General features: G+C 42.6%; 2 protein-coding genes across 4 annotated transcripts in view; both read left to right on the top strand.

The window, feature by feature from the left end:
* Window positions 1-10,748, top strand: part of SLC7A2 (solute carrier family 7 member 2) — a 64,766-nt gene extending 54,018 nt beyond the window's left edge. For both annotated transcript variants that reach the window (XM_052661298.1, XM_052661297.1), the window contains exons 8-12: window positions 974-1,076; window positions 3,469-3,674; window positions 4,846-5,012; window positions 5,983-6,091; window positions 10,064-10,748. In XM_052661298.1, coding sequence (XP_052517258.1) covers window positions 974-1,076; window positions 3,469-3,674; window positions 4,846-5,012; window positions 5,983-6,091; window positions 10,064-10,263 — 785 coding nt within the window. In that variant the 3' untranslated portion in view covers window positions 10,264-10,748. The remainder of the gene's footprint in view (window positions 1-973; window positions 1,077-3,468; window positions 3,675-4,845; window positions 5,013-5,982; window positions 6,092-10,063) is intronic.
* A 9,667-nt stretch (window positions 10,749-20,415) lies between these two features.
* Window positions 20,416-24,435, top strand: part of PDGFRL (platelet derived growth factor receptor like) — an 81,174-nt gene continuing 77,154 nt past the window's right edge. For both annotated transcript variants that reach the window (XM_052661481.1, XM_052661480.1), the window contains exon 1: window positions 20,416-20,581. In XM_052661481.1, coding sequence (XP_052517441.1) covers window positions 20,527-20,581 — 55 coding nt within the window. In that variant the 5' untranslated portion in view covers window positions 20,416-20,526. The remainder of the gene's footprint in view (window positions 20,582-24,435) is intronic.

Genomic DNA, 24,435 nt, shown 5'->3' with positions numbered 1-24,435 from the left:
GACTGAGCGACTAACACACACACACCACTTCTACCCAGTGGTTGTAATCTTGCTAAGTTAGCCTGTCTGTTAAAAAAGAGTCATGATCCTATTAGGTTAAACCATGTGAAACTGCTGGGGTTTTATTAAAAAACAGTCAAATGTTGATCTATAAAGCTGAACCTAAATGATTGCCCCCATCTCATAGGACTATTGAATTGAAGATAAATTGAGCTCATAAAGATAGAAAGCTTGCTGAGATGACTGGAGTGCCACATGAGTGGGGTGTGGTAATCCCTACTTATTATGATAAGGACAACTATTTGGTAAATTCCAGTTAATATCGTCACTATTTTAATGCTTCACTGGAGAAAAAAATTGCAAGCTGCAAGTTAACTATTCAACTATGTGAAGTATACTTTGCCTCTTAACATTATTAGGGCTTAGAGGTAGCCACAAATAGTTTAAATTTAGTCAGAGTATGTGGTTTTAATCAGGATAGGATTTATATTCTATCTGAAGCATAATTTAATTGGACCTCATCCTGTCTAAGATATAACTCAGAATGCAGATGGAAATTAAAATGATTATGTAACATCTATAATGAAAGCTCTTCCATTTGAATTCTTTTATTATTATTATTTTTTAAGGAGCCTGCCAGTATTTCCTGGCAATGTTTTTCCTTCTGAAATATCAAAGGCGCATATTCCGTCATATAGTATTTTCACTCTTTGTCAGGCCAATATTTTTTAAGTAATCAAAGTGGATGTATTTTGTACTTGATAGATCGCTGAGGGGTTTTGAAGTTTTATTAGCAGTGTGTATGACCTAAGGAACATCTTATTAACTATGAGAAATACACTTTCTACGCTTTACTTGACTTATCATTGGCACTAAAACAAAAAATTTCCGATCACTTATCTCTGACTTTGCATCAGCTGTCTGGAATTTTCTCACAGCTCTCTTCTTCACCCCTTTTTCTTTTCCCCAATAGCTGTGATGGCGTTCCTTTTTGACCTGAAGGCCCTCGTGGACATGATGTCCATTGGGACGCTTCTGGCCTACTCTCTGGTTGCAGCCTGTGTTCTTATCCTCAGGTGAGTTGTCCTCCTTGCCAGATGGGTCTGAAGGGTACGTGTCAGTTGAGGCCCAGGAAAGAAAGACAGTTAGGGCTCACTGGCCTTGTTTTCATGGAGTTAGCTGTCTCACAGAAGTGAGAGGCCATGGGCATACAAACGTGAATACAAAGCATATTTAGCATACTTGGTCCTTAAGTGAACAAATACAATTGGTAATTATCAATAGGTTGGCCTAATTAATCTATGTGAACAGCAAATTCTCATAATGTATAGAAACACTTTAGAATACTGTATTTTTAGTCCTAGTGACTCAGCTGCTAAGCTCTTAGGCTAAAGATTTAATCTTTTTGTGTGGCCGAGTCCCTTTGCTGTTTGCCTGAAACTGTCAGAACGTTGTTAACTGGCTGTGCTGGTACTCAGTCACTAAATCGTCTCCAACTCTTTGGGATCCCGTGGACTATAACCCTTCAGATTCTGCTATCCATGGGATATTCCAGGCAAGAATACTGGAGTGGGTTGCCATATCCTCCTCCAGGGACTCTTCCTGACCCACATCTCCTGCATCGACAGGCGGATTCTTTTACCACTGACCCACCTGGGAAGCCCTAACTGGCTCTGCCCCAGTATAATATAGTGATAGTGAAGTCGCTCAGTCATGTGTAACTCTTTGCGACCCCATGGACTGTAGCCTACCAGGCTCCTCCATCCATGGGATTTTCCAGGCAAGAGTACTGGAGTGGGTTGCCATTTTCTTCTCCAGGGGATCTTCCCAACCTAGGTCTCCTGCATTACATGCAGATTCTTCACTGAGCTCCTAGGGAAGCCCCCCAATATAAAATAAAGATTTAATCAATGCAGAGGATGTTCATGGAAAAGGTAATTTATGATAGTGAAAAAGTTGAACTAAGTGAATATCAATAATATATCAATCAGTTCAGTTGTCTCTCAGTGACAAGGCCAGTGAGCCCAAAACATAAAGTGGAAGCAATATTAGTGAAGTTGCTCAGTCGTGTCCGACTCTTTGCAACCCCACGGACTGCAGCATGCCAGGCTTCCCTATCAATAGTATAGTAATTAATAAATAAACAATAAGGTCCTACTGTATAGCACAGGAAACTATATTCAGTATCCCATAATAAACCGTAATAGAAAAGCATATGAAAAAGGATATATATATATATAAACTGAAACACTTTGCTGTACACCAGAAACTAACACAGCATTATAAATCAACTATACTTCAGTTAAAAAAAATAGAATAGTTACATAAGTACATTTATTCAGGAGACTGTTCTACAGCAAATAAAATGACATTTAATTATATGGAGAGAGATATCAGTTTCTGGATGCAAAGCTATATGTAGCATCTGAATTTATTTAACTACCATACATTTGCATACAAAAAATGATTTTTGCAAATATATACACATATTTGCATTTTTAACTGGCTGAAATTGTAATAAAATGCTAACAGTGATTCACACTGAATGTTATGGATGATTTTGATTTTCTTCTGCATGCTTTTGTGTATTTTTTCACAGTGAGCATATTTCTTCTTTAGATGGGGGACAAATATTACTTTTAAATTTCAGCAAAAGCTTCTCAGAAGATCCCACTGGGGAGACCAGGGCAGATGTTGGAAGCTAAAGCAGGCTGTTACCTTGACACCAGCCAAAGAGGAAGAGGATCAGTAATAAAGGAGAATGGGTGGGAGGTGGCTGATGAGGGAGATGAGACCAGGGAGGGAGGCTGCAGTGAGACTTTCCAATACCAAACTGAAGGCTGCATATTATATTACCCTGTGCGTGTGTGTGTGCTAAATCGCTTCAGTCATGTCTGACTGTTTGCGACCCCATGGACTGTAGCCCGCCAGGCTCCTCTGTCCATGGGATTCTGCAGTCAAGCATACTGGAGTGGACTGCCATGCCCTCCTCCAGGGGATCTTCCTGACTCAGGGATCGAACCTGCGTCTCCTGCAGCTCCTACATTGCAGGTGGACTCTTTACTGCTGAGACACGCGGGAAGCCCATGTTACCCTGTAGCTGATATTTAACCAGGGTTTCTGTTAACAGGGTTGCTGTTTTCATGAACGGCATCTTCTTTGAACATAGATAATTCCAGAGTAATCATTTATCGTCACAGGTGCCACACTTTAAAATGTAACTCTCTTCGGCATCGAATATATATAACTTTCTAATCAAGTGGCTATCGGAAATTCAGAGTTGCTGCAGGTATTTTGCTGAGCACGTGTGTGACTTGGCTCAGCAACCCTGAGGCTGCAGCCACAAGACGTGTGCGTTTACTGCACCAGCCATGAATGGAAATGTCTCCATTAGAGTTTGAGGGGCTTGTTTCATTTGGACCAAGTGTTTGTTTGAGAATAAAGACACACACTTTTACTTGGGAATAGGTACCAGCCTGGCTTATCTTACGAGCAACCCAAGTACTGTTCTGAGAAAGAAGCTCTGGGATCATGCACCAACAGAACCTCCAAAAGTGAGTCTCAGGACACCATGCTGCCAGGGCAGGGCTTCAGCCTGCGAACCCTCTTCAGCCCCTCGCTTCTGCCCACAAAACAGTCTGCGTCTCTTGTCAGCTTTCTGGTAGGATTCCTGGGTAAGTTCCCTCACTGTATTCCTTATGAAGACCCAGTGGGTGTGTGTGGGTGGAGCAGGTATGATGTGAAAGAGGATGAAAGAATATGTTAGCACTGCGCTCAGTCCTGAAATGTTTACCTAAGGGGTCACTGGCCATTGAGATCTTCCTTATGTTAGCAGGATAAATCGATGGTATATTGGTAATTGAAGAAGAAAGGAAGAAATTCCCTAGGGCAGGGGTCCCCAGCCTCTGGGATCTAATGCCTGATGATCCGAGGGGGAGCTGATGTAACAATAATAGAGATAAAGTGCACAGTAAACGTGATACACTTGAATCATCCGCAAACCATTCCTTACCGTCCATGGAAAAATTGTCTTCCGTGAAACTGGTCTCTGATGCCAGAAAGGTTGGGAGCTGCCGCCCTGAGGTGAGAGTGGCAGAAGTACAAAATTGGTCCATTTCGTGAGCCGCAGGGGCTCTTCCTGTGGGAAGCAAAGTGCACCTGCCCGTGACCGAGCTGGGACCCAGGGAGCGTGGGAGGCCGTACTGCAGACCTGCTTGCTCCCCACAGTTACATGATGAAGTGTATTTTCCGCAACATTTATTGATGTGCCAGGAACCCCACTGGGAACTTGGGATGTCAGGAAAGATAGTCCTTGCTCTCACTGGACAGCCTCATTGGTGGCAAGCTAAGGGCAGTTCAAGTTTCTCTGAGAGCACATGGGAGGGACCCCTAATTCAGACTCGATGATCAGAGATCTTCTGGGTAGGCAGTGATGCCACTCTCTGAAATAGGAAGAAAAGGTGCAGATCATGTATTATTTGTTTGCATGAACAGTGTTTACAACAGCTGAACATGAACAGACTTGCTTTCCCCGTTGGAAAAAAAGGGCACTAGCCACCCTGGACAACGTTCCATCAGTCCAAGTGATCTCAGCTGAGACTGGCAGGAAGGCAGGATGGTAGAGCCCAGAGGGGAGGCTGACTCCTAAGGAGGAGACAGTCACGAGTAAGCGAAGCGGGAATCTTAAGTCATGGAAATCAGGGATTTCTTTCCAAAATAGAAATGAAGAATCTCAGTATTTGGCAGAGTAGATATATAAAGAACTTGATATCAAAATAGACTTTGAATGACGGGGTCTGAGTGAAGGTCACGTGCTGGTTTTTCACGAACATGTCGTCTCTGCAGCATTCCTTATCCTGGGCCTGAGTGTTCTGACCACGCACAGCGTCCACACCATCGCCAGACTGGAAGCGTGGAGCCTGGCTCTCCTGGTGCTGTTTCTCATTCTCTGTGTTGCCATCGTGCTCATCATCTGGAGGCAGCCCCAGAATCAGCAGAAAGTAGCCTTTATGGTATGTGTCAAGAGGATTCATGATCCTAAATATTATGCATGTTTTCTCTTGTACATTAGTTTTAGTGACTTGTTTCTTTTTTCTTTTCTTTTTTTTTAAAAAAGCACTTTTATGATGTTAACCAGTGAACAAGAGTGTCACAGTCCTTTGGGATGTTCCTTTTTGTCTTAAGTGTTCTTTTAAAAAACTTGAGTGTGCTCCTAGTACGTTATTCTATATAATAGTAAACAAATTTCTTGTTCAATACTCTAAAGCATCAGAAAAATAACTAGAATATTTTAGAAATTCAGGAAGGTCCCCACACCCAAAGCCCTTCCACTGTGAAGTGAAGTTATTCTGTTCCATTTGAACTAAGAGCAGAATTTAGCTTGAAGAGGGCTTCCTGGAAGAATCCCCCTGAGATCCCAAGAGTAGTCAGAGTTCCAGTGGCATGCCCTTCTGATACCAGAATGAAACCAGGAAACCCTAAACTAATCCCTGAAACCTACTGCATCTTGGTGGTAATGCAGGTGTTAGTGGCTGGATAACCCTCTGTAGCTTTGGGCTGCAGTAAACAATGGGAAATACGGGGCTCCTTTTAGTATTCTCTAGACATTGTTGTTTAGTCACTAAATCGTGTCTAACTCTCTTGCAACCCCATGGACTGTAGCCCACTGGGCTTCTCTGTCCATGGAATTCTCTAGGCAAGAATACTGGTTGCCATTCCCTTTTCCAGGGGAATCTTCCCGACCCAGGCATCGAACCCAGGTCTCCCACATTACAGGTGGATTCTTTACCACTGAGCCACCTGGGAAGCCCATTCTCTAGATAAGTAGTTTTTGTTCAAGTTGTTCTTTTTGTGAGAATATAATCTTACTGACACACTGTGACAGTATCTATGTATGTTAAATTAGTTGCCACCATGTCAAAACAATTTGAGGAATGTGTTTTAAAATTTGAGTATATTTAAGAAGATACTTTCCCTCCTCAGGTTCCATTCCTACCGTTCCTGCCAGCCTTCAGCATCCTGGTGAACATTTACCTGATGGTCCAGTTGAGTGCAGATACCTGGATCCGATTTAGCGTCTGGATGGCACTTGGTGGGTCTTCTCCTGTTTTAACTTTCTGAATGTGGGCTCTCTCTTTCCCATGTCGTATGCCGTTTCAGAGAAGTGCATTCAGAGAAACACTGGTTTCCTCCTTTCCCAAGTTTTAGAATACCTGAGTGTCTACTTTTCCAGGTGTTTTCCAAATACCTTTTTAAAATTCAGTTGCTGCAGTAACCCTGTGAAACTCTGTAGATCCTATTTTTTCTAACTTCTTGAGTGAGAAAAATGAAGCTCCCCCACCAAAAGTCAAGGGATCTGATTTGCAGGTGGCACCCCTAAAATCTGATTACAGAGCCAGTTCCTTCCAGAGCACCATTGAATTTCTGGCAACGTTTTGAATGAGCTAATTGCAAGAAATTTCTTTTCTGATACCTAAATGTCTTTTATTAGACCCTTGGGGTGGAATTTGACCTTACATACTGTGAGTGAGCTTATTTACATCTACACTGCATCCGTCGTGACTTCTTCAGGGTCCTGTGTGAAAGCTGACTTGCAAATTCAGAGTTTAGCTTTGTTGTAACTGGTGGCCTGAGGAGTTTGAGAGTTTGTGCTTTTTGACGGTCGTCCCATTGGCATAATGAGTCTCACTCACTTGTGTGTGTGTGTGTGCATGTGTGTGTGTGTTTGCTTTGGCTATAAATTAACTTCATTTCAGTATCAAGCCACCAACCCCCTTGAGCCAATGGGAGGTTTAACCTAGTCGGTCTTCCCCTCCCCCACAGCCGCACTAGTTTTCCCATTTTGGGGGGGAGATCTGACACGGTGCCAAGGAATTGGGGTGGATCAAAGGTTATCCATCCACACAGGTGGCACTGGGGCATTCTGTCCCTGCGGCCTCTCCTGGTAGGCGGCTGTGTCTTATCAGGGCCGGGATCCTGATGGGAGCCCCCTGCGACTGGCTGTGCCCTCTAGGATGAACCACAGAGTCATTCCTTCGGGGTCTCGCCACCTCCCCTGGGGCTGCCAGGAAGCCGAGCCCAAACCCCGGGGCACAGGAAGCGGGACTCCCTCCCTTCCTCGGAGCCCAGAAGACTGTACTCTGGTGGAGAGCTTCCCCGCGCTCCTCCCTTTCCGCAACCCACTGCCTCTTTCCTCAGCTGTTGCGCCCTGAAGCTCAGTCGTGTGCTTATCCGTGGTGAAGAGTGGGAACTACGGGACCAGACTCCCCGTGTTTCAGTCCTCCCTGCTGTTTGTTAGCCGTGTCGCCTGGGTCACGTTCCACCCCTGCTTCTAAGTGCCTCGGTTTCTTTGTAAAATGGTGGCTTCGCTACCTTTATTTGAGGACAGAAATGCTAGCTCACCAAACCTCTAAGGACATGAGAGGAGACAGAATCAGTTGTAACAACTGCACATGCCAAAATACGCATTGGTGGCCTGCTTCCCATTACTTTACATGGGAAAACTATATAATACATTTCACATCAACCCAAAACTCGCAGTCAACTTTTAAAATGATAGCTAAAACACAGCAAAAATGCCTGCATATCCTGTGAGAATACTTAAAACCTTTCCCCTCTGATCCTCAGTCAGTGTGGTTGTTAATGAACAGTTGCTTTGCACATAGTAATTCATCCTCTCCTGATGACAGGAACGTGTGTAAGGCACACCCATGTTCCCTGCTCACACAGGGTGTGTGTGTATGTTGTCACTTTGGTCGTGTCCAACTCTTTGCAACCCCGTGGCCTATAGCCTGCCAGGCCCCTCTGCCCTTGGGCTTCTCCAGATGAGAATACTGGAGTGGGTTGCCATGCCCTCCTCCAGGGGATCTTCTCAACCCAGGGATCAAACCCCAGGTCTCCAGCATCGCAGACAGATTCTTTACCCACTAAGCCACCTGGGAAGCCCATTCACACAGGACATGTTTTCCAAAATGTCTGACTGTGTCTCCAATAACCCAACACTTGTATTTGGGGAGTATTTGAGACTTTTCCCTATATATCCTTTTGTTTAAAGTATAGTGTTAACTTTTGAGGAGGTAAATATTTTTTTACATAAACATTTCAAAAATATTTATTGAGAAGAACATGCACGTTCAGTTCAGTTCAGTCACTCAGTTGTGTCCGACTCTTTGCAACCCCACGCACTGCAGCACGCCAGGCCTCCCTGTCCTTCACCAACTCCCGAAGCTTGCTCAAACTCATGTCTATCGAGTCAGTGATGCCATCCAACCATCTCATCCTCTGTCGTCCCCTTCTCCTCCCACCCTCAATCTTTCCCAGTATCAGGGTCTTTTCAAATGAGTCAGCTCTTCGCGTCAAGTGACCAAAGTATTAGAGCTTCAGCTTCAACATCAGTCCTTCCAATGAACACCCAGGACTGATCTCCTTTAGGTTGGATCTCCTTGCAGTCCAAGGGACTCTCAAGAGTCTTCTCCAACACCACAGTTCAGAAGCATCAATTCTTTGGTGCTCAGCCTTCTTCACAGTCCAACTCTCACATCCATACATGACCACTGGAAAAACCATAGCCTTGACTAGACGGACCTTAGTCAGCAAAGTAATGTCTCTGCTTTTGAATATGCTATCTAGGTTGGTCATAACTTTCCTTCCAAGGAGTAAGCGGCTTTTAATTTCATGGCTGCAGTCACCATCTGCAGTGATTTTGGAGCCCCCCAAAATAAACTCTGACACAGTTTCCACTGTTTCCCCATCTATTTCCCCTGAAGTGATGGGACCAGATGCCATGATCTTCGTTTTCTGAATGTTGAGCTTTAAGCCAGCTTTTTCACTTTCCTCTTTCACTTTCATCAAGAGGCTTTTTAGCTCCTCTTCACCTTCTGCTATAAGGGTGGTGCCATCTGCATATCTGAGGTTATTGATATTTCTCCCAGCAATGTGGATTCCAGTTTGTGCTTCCTCCAGCCCAGCGTTTCTCCTGATGTACTCTACATGTAATTTAAATGAGCAGGGTGACAATATACAGCCTTGACATACTCCTTTTCCTATTTGGAACCAGTCTGTAGTTCCATGTCCAGCTCTAACTGTTGCTTCCTGACCTGCATATAGGTTTCTCAAGAGGCAGGTCAGGTGGTCTGGTATTCCCATCTCTTTCAGAATTTTCCACAGTTTATTGTGATCCACACAATCAAAGGCTTTGGCATAGTCAAGAAAGCAGAATTAGATGTTTTTCTGGAACTTTCTTGCTTTCTCGATGATCCAGCGGATGTTGGCAATTTGATCTCTGGTTCCTCTGCCTTTTCTAAAACCAGCTTGAACATCAGAGAGTTCACGGTTCACGTATTGCTGAAGCCTGGCTTGGAAAATTTTGAGCATTACTTTACTAGCGTGTGAGATGAGTGCAATTGTGCGGGAGTTTGAGCATTCTTTGGCATTGCCTTTCTTTGGGATTGGAATGAAAACTGACCTTTTCCAGTCCTGTGGCCACTGCTGAGTTTTCCAAATTTGCTGGCATATTGAGTGTAGCACTTTCATAACATCATCTTTCGGGATTTGAAATAGCTCAACTGGAATTCCATCACCTCCACTAGCTTTGTTCATGGTGATGCTTCCTAAGGCCCACTTGACTTCACCTTCCAGGATTGCAATATTGCATATACAGATTAAAATATTGCATATACACGTTATAAATGAAGAAGCACTTTCTACTGGGAAGACGTTTGTCAGCGGCCTTGCATGGGATATGCTGTACTTGCATTCTGCCCTTTTAAAATAGCACAGAAAGAGAAGGCACAAAAGATCCTATTATGTTCTATATTAAATTTTCCACCTACAGGAGGGGGCATATATATATGTATGTGTGTGTGTGTGTGTGTGTGTGTGTGTGTGTGTGTGTGTGTATGTATATATATGTGTGTATATATATACCAGTGGCTGATTGATGTCAGTGTGTGGCAGAGGCCAACACAACATTGTAGAGCAATTGTCCACCAGTAAAAAAAAAACATTTCCATGTACAAACAGTCATTTTATCACACCAAAAGCTGATTTCTTTTTCCTCTGAAAGGTTTCCTGATTTACTTCGCTTATGGCATTAGACACAGCCTGGAGGGTAATCCGAGGGATGAAGAAGATGATGATGAAGATATGTATTCAGACAACATTAACGCAGCAACAGAAGAAAAATCTGCCATGCAAGGTGGCGACCATCACCAAAGAAACCTGAGTTTACCTTTCATTTTCCACGAAAAAACAAGTGAATGCTAGTGCCTGCTGGGGCAGAACTGGTCCACAGTCTTCATGTACATGGTCTGCATGGAGGGAACCATGATGATGTCATCACCACACCAGGTTGTCATGGATTTGCTGCAGACACAGTTCACCCTAATTTATACTTACTCACGTGAACAGCACCTCCTCTGATGGTGACTCACACATCTAGGGAAACCACTCTGAGCTCGCTCCTCCGTGATAAATATCCCCCAGAGAGTGGGCACATGGGCATGTGTGTACGTATGTTTGTATATGTTGGGGAATATCATTGTTAAAAGTTGTTGGTGTCTTACTCTTATCGCATTGCATTTTTCCAGTGTTGTCATTCATCAGTAGCCTATCCTGCACCCACTAAAATGGAGGTGATCACTGAATAGAAAAGTATCTTGAATGTGCCAGGTGTGGTTGGGGAAATAACTGTCACTTTTCCTTATTGGACTTTATGTCAAGTTAGAACATCCTAAAATTGCATTTACCCATCATTGTGTCTGTCATTGCTCTGGAGTAAGGGGAGGGGATAGGAAATGAGCCTTTTCTGTAACTTATAAATGTTGGCAGTGGGTTGAGTACAGAGTTTTCATTCTGTGAGGTATGACAGTTTGCTGACAGTTTAGCCAGTCAGAGTGCTTATGTCTGCAGTACCCTGCAGGGCAGGAGCAGCCTTCTGTGTCAGCGGGTGGCAGACACCCCTTTGAATGGCTGTCTTTGAGACAGTGGTCCTAAAATGTGAGTCCTTCACCTTGTGTGAATGATATCTTCCCCACTCCCCCACCCCGCCCCAGTCCAGTTGGGCTGGAGAGAGGTAGTGTGAGCTCCTAGGGACCCTTTGTGCTGGAAAGTGAAGGTGCTCCCCATGGGCAGGAAGCTCGTGTAAGTGGCAGAGAGGAGGATGCCTTTGAAGATCAGAGTAGTTACGTGCTTGGATAAGACCCCAAGCACCCCTGTTTTAAAAGTCACTTAAAATAAGCCAGTAGAACTTCCTTGATCACATAATTGGTGAAATGATTTATACCTTTTTCCATTAGTTAATAAATAATCACAGTTCACAATTTATTTAGGGTATTTTTTTTCTAAGCCAATAGTAAATTCTATCTTTACTACATGCAAAAAAGTGGTGTGGGAAATGAAGGAATACAAGAAAATTCCCCTGTTCTGATTTTAAAGTGCCTGTTCAGTTATTATAGGGCATTTGGCCCAATTTGAGGGGTTTGGATTTAATTTGCTTCTGATGTTTCTTTTTTCTATTTTTTTAATAAATAAACTTATTTATTTTAATTGGAGGTTAATTACTTTACAAATTTAGAAACATTTAGGGATATTTCTCTTCCCCCATCCCATAAATTGTTCAGCACTTTTAATTTCTTTTATTTTTAAATGACCACACCAAAACTACTGATAGAAGTTCCAGTATTCTAGAAAAACCCATCAGTGGTTGAGGAATAGAATATTTTAGTTAAATACATGATTATTTAAAATGTCAAACCAAAAACATTAACCTAATTGAATTAAAGCCATAGAAACACAATAATCTTTATATGAGTAATATGTTTTTAAATGTGTGATTCTTTAATTACTGTATTTCATTTTATAGGTTTATCTAATACGTGGAGTACTTATCTTCCATATGTTTCGGTTCTCATGAATTATTTTTCTTACAAATAATTACATGGTTCACGCGATGAGACTAGCACATTATCAAGCCCAGGTGACCAGCTTAATACAAAGGCGAGGAAAACACTGATTTTCTGACCGCTCTTCCAAGAGATCAGCCATTTTATTTTCGTCATTAAAAAGCAAGTTTTGATTGTTTAGGAGTTTCTTGTGATGAAAAATCCAGTAAACAGGTAGGAAAGTCTGGGTGCTAGTGTTGTAGCATCTCAGATCTAGAACTCAGAACTAACATTCCACAATTTCCAGAGTGCACAGAGTACAATCTGAGGCCCAGTATTGCATGTTTTACTGGAGAGGAAGAGAAGGCTGTGCAAGAGGCAAAGTATTTCTGTAATCATTACTGTGGGCCTAATCCTAGATCTTTGCTGTTACTGCAGCATTCTGAGAAGCACTTTGATTCGGTAGTCAGGCCCTGCACATGAGAATATGAAGAATTTCATGTGTGGATATTAAACCTTTTACATAGCACAATCGAGAAATTTATTTAGAACATGACAGGCAGCTAAAACTATTATGCCCACTGTGTTCAATTAGGAGCAAAATTGAGTTAAAAATAATTTTTCTACCTTGAAACACTTTACAAACACAAATGTCTATGAAAGATGCTTTGTTCGTGACTGTCCTTTTTTTTTTTCTGTGAAAACTCAAATATCTGTTCGTATGTATGTGTAAGTGTATATGTTAATATATACACATGTGTATATGTGTGTGTTTCAAATGTTGGTGTTTAAGTCAGCTGGGTTTATGACGGGCTTTGGAAGTGATCCTGTTGTCTAGATTTTAAAAACCCAACTGACAGAGAAAAAATGTTTTGTATTGATAGGTATGCTTATGCAAAATGTCTAGGTTTTAAACTATTTTGAAATATATGGCAATTTTTTATGTATATTTTCTATAGATAGATTCTTTCAGAAAGATATATTTATAATGTTTCTAATATGAAATCACTGAAGTCTAGTACATTAGGTGCTTTATGATCTGAAATGCATTGGGGTGGGGGCATTAGGGAATTTCTGTTTGCTTTCTTCTGCTGTGCCTTTTCTGATTTCTGCCTTGGTTTGTGCTTTTTTAGGAAAAGTCAGTACTAGCAGGTCTTTTACTGTCTGTCTGTTACTACGTTTGAATTCACAACCTTTTGAACAAAATGTTGTTTTTGCTTTCTTAGGATTGCCAAAATGTTCTGTGTGGATTTTACTAGTAATCAGACACACTTACATAAACTTCTTTCCAGAAATTAAAAAAATGCATATGCATTCTCTTAATTGTGATTGGGTAAAACCAGCTTAAATTACTTTTCTTTTTTTGCACTAGGAAATCTGCTCTCTGAACGTTTTCGGTGAGAAACTTCTTATAATAGCACTTTTATTTTATACTCTTACGATTTGTGAATAACGGTACAAAGGCCATACCAACCCTACATTTAACAAGGTAGTTATGCAAGTCCAAATTTTGAAACTATTTAAACTACTTATATTAGAACTTTTGATATATACTGAAATACAGATTATTGCTTAATTAATGCCATTTTTCCCAGAGACGAATATCTAGAAAAGTAAGACCAAAACATTATTTGGGATATATACATTAATGAAAAACTAATGTTGATATTTATAAAACCTTCTATTGTCAGCCACGCAAACATAATAATATGTTTCAGAATTATCTGTTTCCTTTAAAAGACAAGACCCTGTCTTCTTTTAATTTTTCTGAATAAAGGATTTTTTAAACTTTAAAATTTCAAATAATAAATTTAAAATATTTTCTAAGTCCTGAGTATGTTATAATCTTTTGAATTAGAAATTATATTTACCAAATTATTTTCTAAATGCATTTAACTGTTTAGCAGGGAGAATAAGGAAGAGTAATCGCCCACCAGTGCTGATAATGCTGGAGGGACCAGATTAGTCTGAGCTCTTTTTCCTCTTAGATCAGTATATTCTGAGATTATAAACCTCAGACGCAATTGTGCCAGGATTCCAACTCTTCCTTCCCTGTGATGTTGCCCGTGATGTTCTGTGCCTGGGTATCTGTTGATATGCTTCAAGCGACAGTAGAATTCAAACCAAAAATATGAATACAGTGTCCCACCTGATTTTAAAGGATTGGGTTTAGAGTGTGCATCAGGGAATATTAATATACACTTGCTTCGTGTGAATGTTTTGTGGGGGTATTATTAGCTTGGTTTGGGGGCTTGTTTTTGGTTTTTGACTAGTGCCAAAATAGTGCCTTCTTTGTACGTTTTCTACCTGACATTTTCTAGCTTGTTCTAAAATATCAAGGGAAGAAGTACCAAAGTTCACGTAGGAACTAATGCCAGCACAGGTCATTGATTTTCAGACGCATAGATGTGTGAAAATAACGTTGTTTGAGTTCATTGTTTAGCCGAGTTTCTTTTTTTATCTCCTTGTATAATTTTATTTAAACATTTTTTAATGGCTTTCTGGTTTCTGAATTTTGAAAGGCCTGATCTACTGTTGTTGGGGTTGTTGGTTTAGTGGTTGGTTTTTGTAACATTCGTTATTGTTTTTATGTACACAGTTTAGTCTTGTTCATTTCAAATGCATTTTGTTATGGCTCAACCCAGCTGGCAACCCTGGGAGCAGCACTATTTTAGCTTTTATGCACCTTAGCTGAAGCCACTGTCACTATCTCTGGCTTTCAAGAGCCTTCAGTGACCACTGGCAGCAGCTCCATGGGGATCATAACCAGGACCGTGGGTCTGGCAGGCTGCAAAGTGTGAGTGTCTATAGCTACCTTTTTGGGGAGTCTTGGGATGACAGGGTAGGACATGAAGTGAAAAACTAAAGTAGTTTGGGGTCCTTCATTTCTGTTCAAATATCCCATGAGTACAAGGTAAATGATAAGGACCAAGGACCCTCTCCGACTCGTGGGAAGGATGGCTGCTCCCTGGAGCTGCACCGTAGGTCCTGGCCCCTGCAGTTTCTGCACCAGCACCAACACCAACATCCATGCGGGGCAGAGCACACGGGCCACGGCTCCGTTGGTAAAGAACCTTGTATTGCCAGCGTGGCAGGTTTCTCTGGCCCGTGCCTGGTAAACAGGCTCTTCATCTTTGGTATCCGTTTGTTTCATTGCTTTCCTTTGTTATCATTATACTTAATAGAAACCATTGATAGGGCCTAAAACTCTACCAAAATTCTATATCTGTAAAAACCAACAGATACTTTGGTCTTACTCAAATACAGAGTTTTTTTTGTGTGTGTACGATTGTAGATAATTTTAAATTTACATGTTTTTGATGATAATCAGTGTTCTTTTTTGCTTATAACATTGGATTATTTTTTAGAATTTGTAATAAATAAAAACTGCTGCTGCTTTACCACTGTAATATGTGCTTTCTAACCATGTATTTTTAAAATAAATTTTAATATGACTTATCATAGTATTGTATGCATATGTATTATACCTACCAAAAGCTTACATTTCACACTTACCAAATTTAAACTGCTTTTTCATTTAGGCCACTTTAGAGCTCAGAAATATAGTACAATCTAAATGGAAACAATTATGTTGTTAAGAATACTCACCTGGCAGCCTACTACCATACGACTTCCAAGTCCTGTAAGAGATGTCCTTCACTATACTCAGTCTTCGTGACATATTCCCATACCAGTTGCTCCTGAAGCATGCAACCCCAGGAACACACATCTGAGGGCCTACCAATGCAACTGCCATTTATTTAATGGACCAGTCTCTTTGACATTGCTTTTGTCTGCAAGAAGCTCCTTGTTATGCTCCTGACCAAATCATAGCTTTCAGTAACTGGTGGTCAGTTACCTGTAACTAACAGAAATTTTGTACTGTATAGTGAATAAATATCTATCAACTTCAGCCCTCTTTACCCTTTGATGGGGAGGGAGGAGTCAGTTTTCTAAAATGGTTCCAAGTTAGTTAAAATTGCAAATCTCCTAAATTATCTTCTTTAATTTTGAAATGCCATTGTGTATAGACTTAATTCCTGTTGGGGTTTTTTTTTTTCTTTTTCCATAAATGGAAGGGAACACCCCCATGTTGAACTAAACTTGAGTATGAATTTAGCCTGCATTGAAAACCAAGCTAAAACAGCAACGTATTTTCCAAATGGAAGTCTAAAATCTAATTTATCTGTTATTTATTGTTGGCTTGATTAGCATTGGTAAGTAGGTTTTAAGGCCCCCCTCTGTGCTGGCACCGTGGAATTGTGTGAAGGGAGGGTCAGCAAGGTTGGCATCTTCTGAGGTCCAGACCCTCAATTTGTAGGTGGCTGTCTTCTCCCTGAGTCTTCATGTGATCTTCCCTCTGTGTGTATGTGTGTGTATATCTATGTCCAAGTTTCCGCTTATAAATAAGAATACCAGTGATGCTGGTTTAGGCTTGGGATTACAGAATTCCAAAATTATTGTCCTAATACATTAAACAATTATAAAATATAATGGGAACATAAAAATAGATGAGCAAATGGAATGATATATAACATTATGACACATTCTGGGATAGGATGATTTAATATTGTAAATATGAGCATTCGTCTCCCAAAGAAAAACTCTATGCAGTCATAATCACAACACAAAGTTTTTATGGAAGTTGATAAGGTGATTTCAAACTTCATCTGGAAGAGAAAATACATAATCATAGTTAACATGAAATCAATGATGGGGGCATCCCTTGCCCAAACAACAAAATATACTATAAATCGATCAGGAAGCTTCCACAAGCTTCTTATCCTCATCCATCAGAGGGCAGACTGAAAACCACAATCATAGAAAACTAACCAAACTGATCACATGGACCACAGCCTTGTCTAACTCAATGAACTATGAGCCATGCCGTGTAGGGCCACCCAAGATGGGACAAAATGTGGTCCATTGGAGAAAGGAATGGCAAACCATTTCAGTATTCTTGCCTTGAGAACCCCATGAACAGTATGAAAAGCCAAAAAAATAGGCCACTGAGAGATGAACTCCCCAGGTCGGTAGGTGCCCAATATGCTACTGGAGACGAGTGGAGAAATAACTCCAGAAAGAATAAAGAGACGGAGCCAAAGCCAAAACAGTGCCTAGTTGTGGATGTGACTGTTGATAGAAATAAAGTCCAATGCTGTAAACAACAATATTGCTCTAGAACCCGTAATGTTAGGTCTGTGAATCAAGGTAAATTGGACCTGGTCAAAAAGGAGATGTCAAGAGTGAACACTGACATTTTAAAATGGACTGGAATGGGTGAATTTAACTCAGATGACCATTATATCTACTATTGTGGACAAGAATCCCTTAGAAGAAATGGAGTAGCCCTCATAGTCAACAAAAGAGTTCAAAATGCAGTACTTGGGTGCAATCTCAAAAATGACAGAATGATCTCTGTTCATTTCCAAGGCAAACCATTCATTATCACAGTAATCCAGGTCTGTGCCCCAACCGCTAATGCCAAAGAAGCTCAAGTTGAATGGTTCTCTGAGGACCTATAAGACCTAGAACTAACACCAAAAAAGATGTCCTTTTCATCATAGGGGATTGAAATACAAGAGTAGGAAGTCAAGAGATATCTGGAATAACAGTCAAGTCTGGCCTTGGAGTACAGAATGAAGCAGGGCAAAGGCTAACAGAGTTTTGCCAAGAGAATGCACTGGTCATAGCAAATACCCTCTTCCAACAACACAAGAGACGACTCTACATGTGGACATCACCAGATGGTCAATTCAGAAATCAGATTGATCATATTCTTTGCAGCCAAAGATGGAGAAGCTCTATACAGTCAGCAAAAACAGGACCGGGAGCTGACTGTGGCTCAGATCATGAACTCCTTATTGCCAAATTCAGACTTAAATTGAAGAAAGTAGGGAAACCACTAGACCATTCAGGTATGACCTAAATCGAATCCCTTATGATTATACAGTGGAAGTGACAAATAGATTCAAGGGATTAGATCTGTTAGAGTGCCTGAAGAACTATGGACAGAGGCTTGTGACATTGTACAAGAGGCAGGGATCAAAACCAACCCCAAGAAAAATGTAAAAAGGCAAAATGGTTGTCTGAGGAGGCCTTACAAATAGTGAGAAAGAAGAGAAGTGAAAGGCAGAGAAGAAGGAAAGATATACCCATCTGAATGCAGAGTTCCAAAGACTAGCAAGGAGAAATAAGAAAGCCTTCCTTAGTGATTAATGCAAAGAAATAGAGGAAAATGATAGAATGGGAAAGACTAGAGATCTCTTCAAGAAAATTAGAGATACCAAGGGAACATTTCATGCAAAGACGGGTACAATAAAGGACAGAAACGGTATGGATGGACCTAAGAGAAGTGAAGATACGTTGCCAGGAAGTTTGGAAAACTCAGCAGTGGCCACAGGACTGTAAATGGTCAGTTTTCATTCCAATCCCAAGGAAAGGCAATGCCAAAGAATCTTCAAACTACCGCACAGTTGCACTCATTTCCCGTGCTAGCAAAGTAATGCTGAAAATTCTCCAAGCTAAGTCTTCAACAGTATGTGAACTGAACCGAGAACTTCCAGATGTTCAAGCTGGATTTAGAAAAGGCAGGGGAACCAGAGATCAAATTGTCAACGTCCATTGGATCATAGAAAAAGCAAGAGAATTCCAGAAAAAGCATCTACTTCTGCTTCATCGACTACACCAAAGCCTTTGTGTAGATCACAACAGACCAACAGACCGTGTTTTCCCTTTTTTCATGGAATGGGTTGCACTTCTGTCTATCTGTTTCCTCCCCATCACCTTAGCTGTCTGCTATCAAGCCTATCAGGGAAGTCACAGAGTTCTCGCCTCCAATTTTCTGAGCTTGAGAGGGGAGACTTTGGGAGCAGGCCAGCCCTATTGGAAAGTTTTCACAGGTAGTGATTTCAACAGTGCTTTGTAAGTAACTGGTAAAGTGCAGGTTCAGGTTTGACTTTGGGCTGCCTTGTCTATAAAATGGGGCTGATACTAACCACACAGCGTCCCTGGTTGGGTTGTTGATATGAGCAACAAGAAATGTGTGGTGAGGTTTCTATGCTGTGTGGAGTGTGGTGTGCTCCTAATAAATACGATTTTCCAGAAACTGATGGTAGAGTACAAAATTCAATAAGACATATTTCCTGCCCTTGAACTCAAGAGAAAGCAGGTGAAAGAGGTGAAGCTGGATTCACAGTTCAGTTGTGCATTTTGTCTTGGCTGCTATGATATCACAAAGGATTCACACTGGGGAAGTGCTTGGCCCAGCCAGAAGGAGGTAGGGTCTGAGCTGAGCCTTGTAGGATGAGTGGCGAGAGGGCCGGCAGGTAGTGGAACAAGGAAGGGGGATTTGGGGGGGCCAAGGGGGCAGCAGAAGCCTTGGTGCCCCCCCCCCCAACCCTACTGGCTGGCCCGAGGGTGCTGGGAGCACGCTGTTTGCTTGGCAATTAGGCCAGGGAGCAGTGGGTGCCGAGAGAGAGACCTGGAGAGGCCTGACCAGGCATGAGAGGTCTGGAGAGCCTTCGGAGAGGGTTAGTTGGGTTAGTGTGTGTGTGTGTGTGTGTGTGTTTTAGAATTGTGTTTGGAGATCAGTCTAATAGCTGGAGGAAGTATGGACTGAGGGGCAAGACAGAGAGGCAGAGAGACCAGCTAGGAGGCTGTGGCCACTTGCTGGTAACACGTGGTAATGCTGTGAGCCAGGGCAGAGAAGGAGGGATGATGGCCAAGAGGGGTGGCCTTGATGCAGTCAGTAGGGTGATGAAGCAGGCCTGGCAGGGCGTGGAGTGAGGGAGGGAGGTGTAGCCAGAACCCCAGGCTCCAGCCCAGTGTGATGAGCCAGTGGTCAACTTCTCGGAGTCCCGAGGGAGGCCCTGGTGCTGTTACTTGGATCTCTTTTCTGGCACAGTTCCTCCTGAACACCTAGTTGAGTCTTCTGTAGGGCAGTGGGGCTTCTGCTGCGTAAGAGAGGAAGGAGAAGTTTCTCCAAACCCTCCAGCAGAACCCCGGGGAAGCGGCGCCTGCCATGGACCCTCTGAAGGCAGAGCGGCCTCCCCCCTGGGAGCTGCCAGGTTTCAGCTGCAAGGGAGGCTCGCGTCCAGCAGGTACAGGGCTGGGTGTGGAGTTGGGACTTCCAGGGGCGATGGTCTTGTTGGTGAGCGCACGGGAGAGACCTGCTGGGAATGAAGAGATATATGCAGGGGGCATTTTTTACAGAGCGTCACGGCCATACCGAGCTGGTGGGAGAGCGCTGGTGACATCTGGACTTCTGGTTAGATGAGGCCCCGCAGGATTACGCAGAGCCTTCTCGAAGTTGGTAAACTTGGTAAAACGCGCGGGGACCTCGAACTGGCCGAGTTACTGTTGTAACATTTCGCTCTCAGCCTCGGGAAAAAGCGCAGCGCTTCCCGGCTCCACCAGGGGGCAGGAAAGGTCACATTACACAGATAGAAAATTTTTTTTAAAAAATCCCCAAACTTTTCCCTAAAATCTGTGTTCTTCCTCCTGAAACCGAATCCTCCAGCTGCGGCGTCCCAGGCGCCCGCCCCTCGCCCGCCGCGTCTCCTGGCGTCCCTGCCCTCGCCCTGCGCTGTCGCGCGCCTCCAGCCCGCGGTCCCCAGCGCCTCGGACCCGACCCCTCGCCCTAAAGATGAAGATTTGGTTGCTGCTGGGTCTTCTGCTGATACATGAAGCCCTGGAGGATGGTGAGTGGCTCTGGGTGGGTGGCATCCCGGCATGTGCCCTGACTTTACCCCGGGTCCCCCATCCCCCGTGGTCCTGCAGGTCTTCCTCCCGGCTCAGGAGTCACTCCCTGCCCCGTGCACCTGCCCCCGTCCTAGGAGGGTCCCCTTACCTCCCTCTCTCCACTCCCCTCGGAGCCCCTGGAACAGTGGTAGCTGCCCCGACCCCTTAGAATCCCCATCAGAACGTCTCCAGCGCTGCTGAAAAGCCCCGGGCAGCGGGCAAACTGAACATCCCCGGGCAGCGCCTGGTCCAGCCCCCAGTGTCAACGTGTCGGTCTGGGAGGTGGCGCAGGGCGGCTGATCGCTTGCAGCGCACGCGTGCGCGCGCGCAGCGTTCTCCCCGGGATTTTCTTCTGGTGAGGCGGGGTGCCACCCAAGCTGAGCCTTTTGCAAAAATCGAAGGGTCCTCCTCCCCCATCTGCAGCCCTAGATGTGTTTCCTATACCAACAGGAGCTTAAATCCTGCAAGACATGCCTAAGTTTTACAACAGATATTTCTGGGTATCAAACCTTTTCCCAAACTTCTCAAACACCCACAACTGTTACGCTTTTGATCTGATTGGAGGGGAGGCGATGAAGCAAATGGGTTTTTGGACAATATGGGGGTCCTTGTGCTGCTGCACTTTTTTGAATGTGTGCCTGTTCTGAGCCCACCCTGTTGTGTAGACCCACAACTACAGGGCCAGACTGTGTGTGTGCATTGTTGGGAACTGAACTGATTTTTCTGTTTCTCCATCTGTTATCTATGGTTCTGTTGGCATTTAATTGTTTCGAGAGCTGTGTTGTTTTTTCATTGGAGTTACCTATACAGTATATTTTGCATCTGGTACATCCTGGTGTCCTGAAATTTCCCTTGGAATTCTGCTCTGCAGTCACTATTTTTGCTAGTTTGGGTTGAAAAGCAGCTTTTACGGTTATGCAACCTTCGACTGGAGCCAGCTCACCCTAGCTCACATTTTATCCACTACTCAGTCCAGACCAATTCCTTTCTTTCCCCGTGACAGTAGAAACATTTGCCAGAGAATACCACACTTTGGTTTGCATGTGTGGTTGCAAAATGGTTGTGGACTTGAAATTGAATGTGACGCTCCTTAAGCCTAGAGCCTGGCTGGATAAAGAGTAGGCTGAGCTTCTCTGCGGGGGTGGGGCGGGGGTGGAACAAGTCCTCTTTGCCTACAGATCAGTTGGCTGGAGTAAAATGTAATATTAAATTGCTCCTGCCAGGTCCTTGCCTACGATCACTGAAGTGATGGGAATACAGTATTTGGTATCACTTTTTGAACAGGGCAAGAGATGGTCAGACAAAATAATTTCAAATGGCCCATTCAATGGGTTACAAGGTCACCCAAAATGCCTGCTCCAGAGGCTCAGGAGGCTGGGTCAGCCATGGGTTCCTCAATCTGTCCTGGCTAGTGTGTGCTCAGACCATGATTACAAATAGCTGCTTGAATCTGTTAGCATCTGTTTAAGTCAAATGTAAGTCATACAAACAATATAGATTTATGAGACAGTCAGAAAAAATGAAACACAGACTGAATATTTTCTAAGAAATAATTGATAGATTTTAGGTGTGATGATAGCGCGGTGGCTTTGTTTTTAAAAATACAGTGTAAACTACTTATGAATAAAATGTTGAACACATTATTTTTAGGGAGTCCAGGGGAAGATTTATTTTTAGATTTATAATATGAAGGCATATATGTATACAGAGAGGAAATGTAAAATAGTTTATAATCTTATGATTTCAATTCTGTTTGGTGTCTTTGTTTTCCATCTTTTTGGTCATGAGAACTGAATGAATTTCACCTGTTTCTAGACTGGAGAGTTTACCTATCCCCGTTTTAAAGTACTAGTATTTGTCATGCCATAGAAATGTCATTAGTTTTGGCTCGAGGAAAATACTGACCAAATTCCTGAAAATATGTGGACTGTGAAAAATATTAATGTGCCATTTCATTTCTTGAAAATAAAATACAAGTCAGTAAATATTTCAACATAGTGATTTCCATGTTAATAAGTAATTTTTGCTAATCATAAAAATCTGGAAAGCATAGAGATACATAGAAGAGAAAAATGAATCATTTCATTTTTTTTTTGCTTTTTTCCCCTATTTTAATGCATATTTACATTGCTGTTGTTTAGTCACTAAGTCGTGTCTGACCTTTGTGATCCCATGGACTGTAGTGCACCAGGCTCCTCTGTCCATGGGATTTCCCAGGCAAGAATACTGGAGTGGGTTGCCATTTCTTCCTCCAGGGGATCTTCCTGACCCAGGGATCGAACCCAGGTCCCCTGCGTTGGTCCTTTAATTTTGAACACATAATTAGAAAAGTAAGTCTGCTTCTGTAAAGTATGTAAGTTTCTCTAAACCTTTATGTTGTCTCAAGCTTGAGTTATCGTGAGGCTGGCTGGGACCAGGGTAAGGTCACTGAGAGTAGCCTCGGCAGGCAGTCCTTCTGGTGCCAGCCTCTGATTGATGGGTCGGGGTATGGTGCATTACTGGGTCAACCCAAAGTACAAGCTGCAGGCACAGGCCCTTGACTCAACTTCTCCCACCGCCTTTCGGTCTGGCTGATCACTTCTAGGAGAGGCTTCCAATAGTAAAAGGATTCCCTGTAAGCGTTTAGTGGGTGTACGTCTGCTCTAACCCAGCCAGGTTGGCCTGGCCTAATTCTAAAATGCTTTAGGGACTTCCCTGGTGGTCCAATGCTTGCAACTCCCCTTCCATTGCAGAGGGTGAGGGTTCTATCCATGATCAGGGAGCCAAGATCCCACATGCCTTGGGGCCAAAAGAATAGCCAAAGCATAAAACAGCAGCAATATTGTAACTAATTCAATAGACTTTAAAAAATAATGAGAAACTTTTTAAACGCTTTTAATTTTTAGAAGTAATATTATTTCTTCTCATGAAGACTAGGAGCTGGAAGGGCGTGTCGCTTTTGTAACATCGAAAGTAAGGCATGAAACAGTTAGATAATGGCCCAAGATTTTACTAAGAGCCAGATGTGGCTCACTGCACCCGATCTTCAGTATTTATGTGGAATACGTGCTATGGTGTTTATTGATATGGTGCTGCTATTTTTACATTAAAGAGTACAAGAGCACAAGTACTTAGCAACTTTTGATATCTGCATATTTTATCCAATGTTGGGAGCAAATAATTAAGTATAAATATTATAAAAAATATGCAGTTTTGTCAATCTCATGCCAGACCCTCGATTGATTCTAATTAGATCTTCAGTTTAACGTGGGTTTATCTTTGGTCCTTTGAAGGTTCTCTTTCTGGGAAAACTAAAGAGATTCTTTATAACGTGAGGGCAGAGCAGCCAGATCTCTAAGAAAGTTAGGGGCCAACACTGACAGTGATGATCTAACCAGGACTCTATCACTTCTGTGATTCAGTTTATTCCTTGGCAAAAGAGTAAAATCTAGTTCAAAAAGCCTTACAATGAAAAAAGAATCATAAAGACTCTCATTATTTATGAGTGCAAATAATGAATGTTTTGAAGTGTTTAGGATCTTAGCCTGCACGTTTAACATCCAAAATCATCTCTGATCCTTAGAGATAAAAAAGAGATAAGTTTAATTTTCTTTATCATGACTCTAAGTGAATGGACATTCCTCATACTTTGTACATCCTTTTTAAAAAAAAAACAAAAACAAAACCTTTTTATTTTGTATTAAGGTATACTCAATTAACAATGTTGTGATAGTTTCAGGTGGATAGCAAAGGGACTCAGACATACATATCCATGTATCCATTCTCCCCCAAACTGCCCCCCCAGCCAGGCTGCCATATAACATTGAGCAGCGTT

The sequence above is a fragment of the Budorcas taxicolor genome, chromosome 24 (assembly GCF_023091745.1).
Source record: "Budorcas taxicolor isolate Tak-1 chromosome 24, Takin1.1, whole genome shotgun sequence".
Classification (NCBI taxonomy): Eukaryota; Metazoa; Chordata; class Mammalia; order Artiodactyla; family Bovidae; genus Budorcas; species Budorcas taxicolor.
This window is presented reverse-complemented; position numbering and strand designations above follow the sequence as displayed.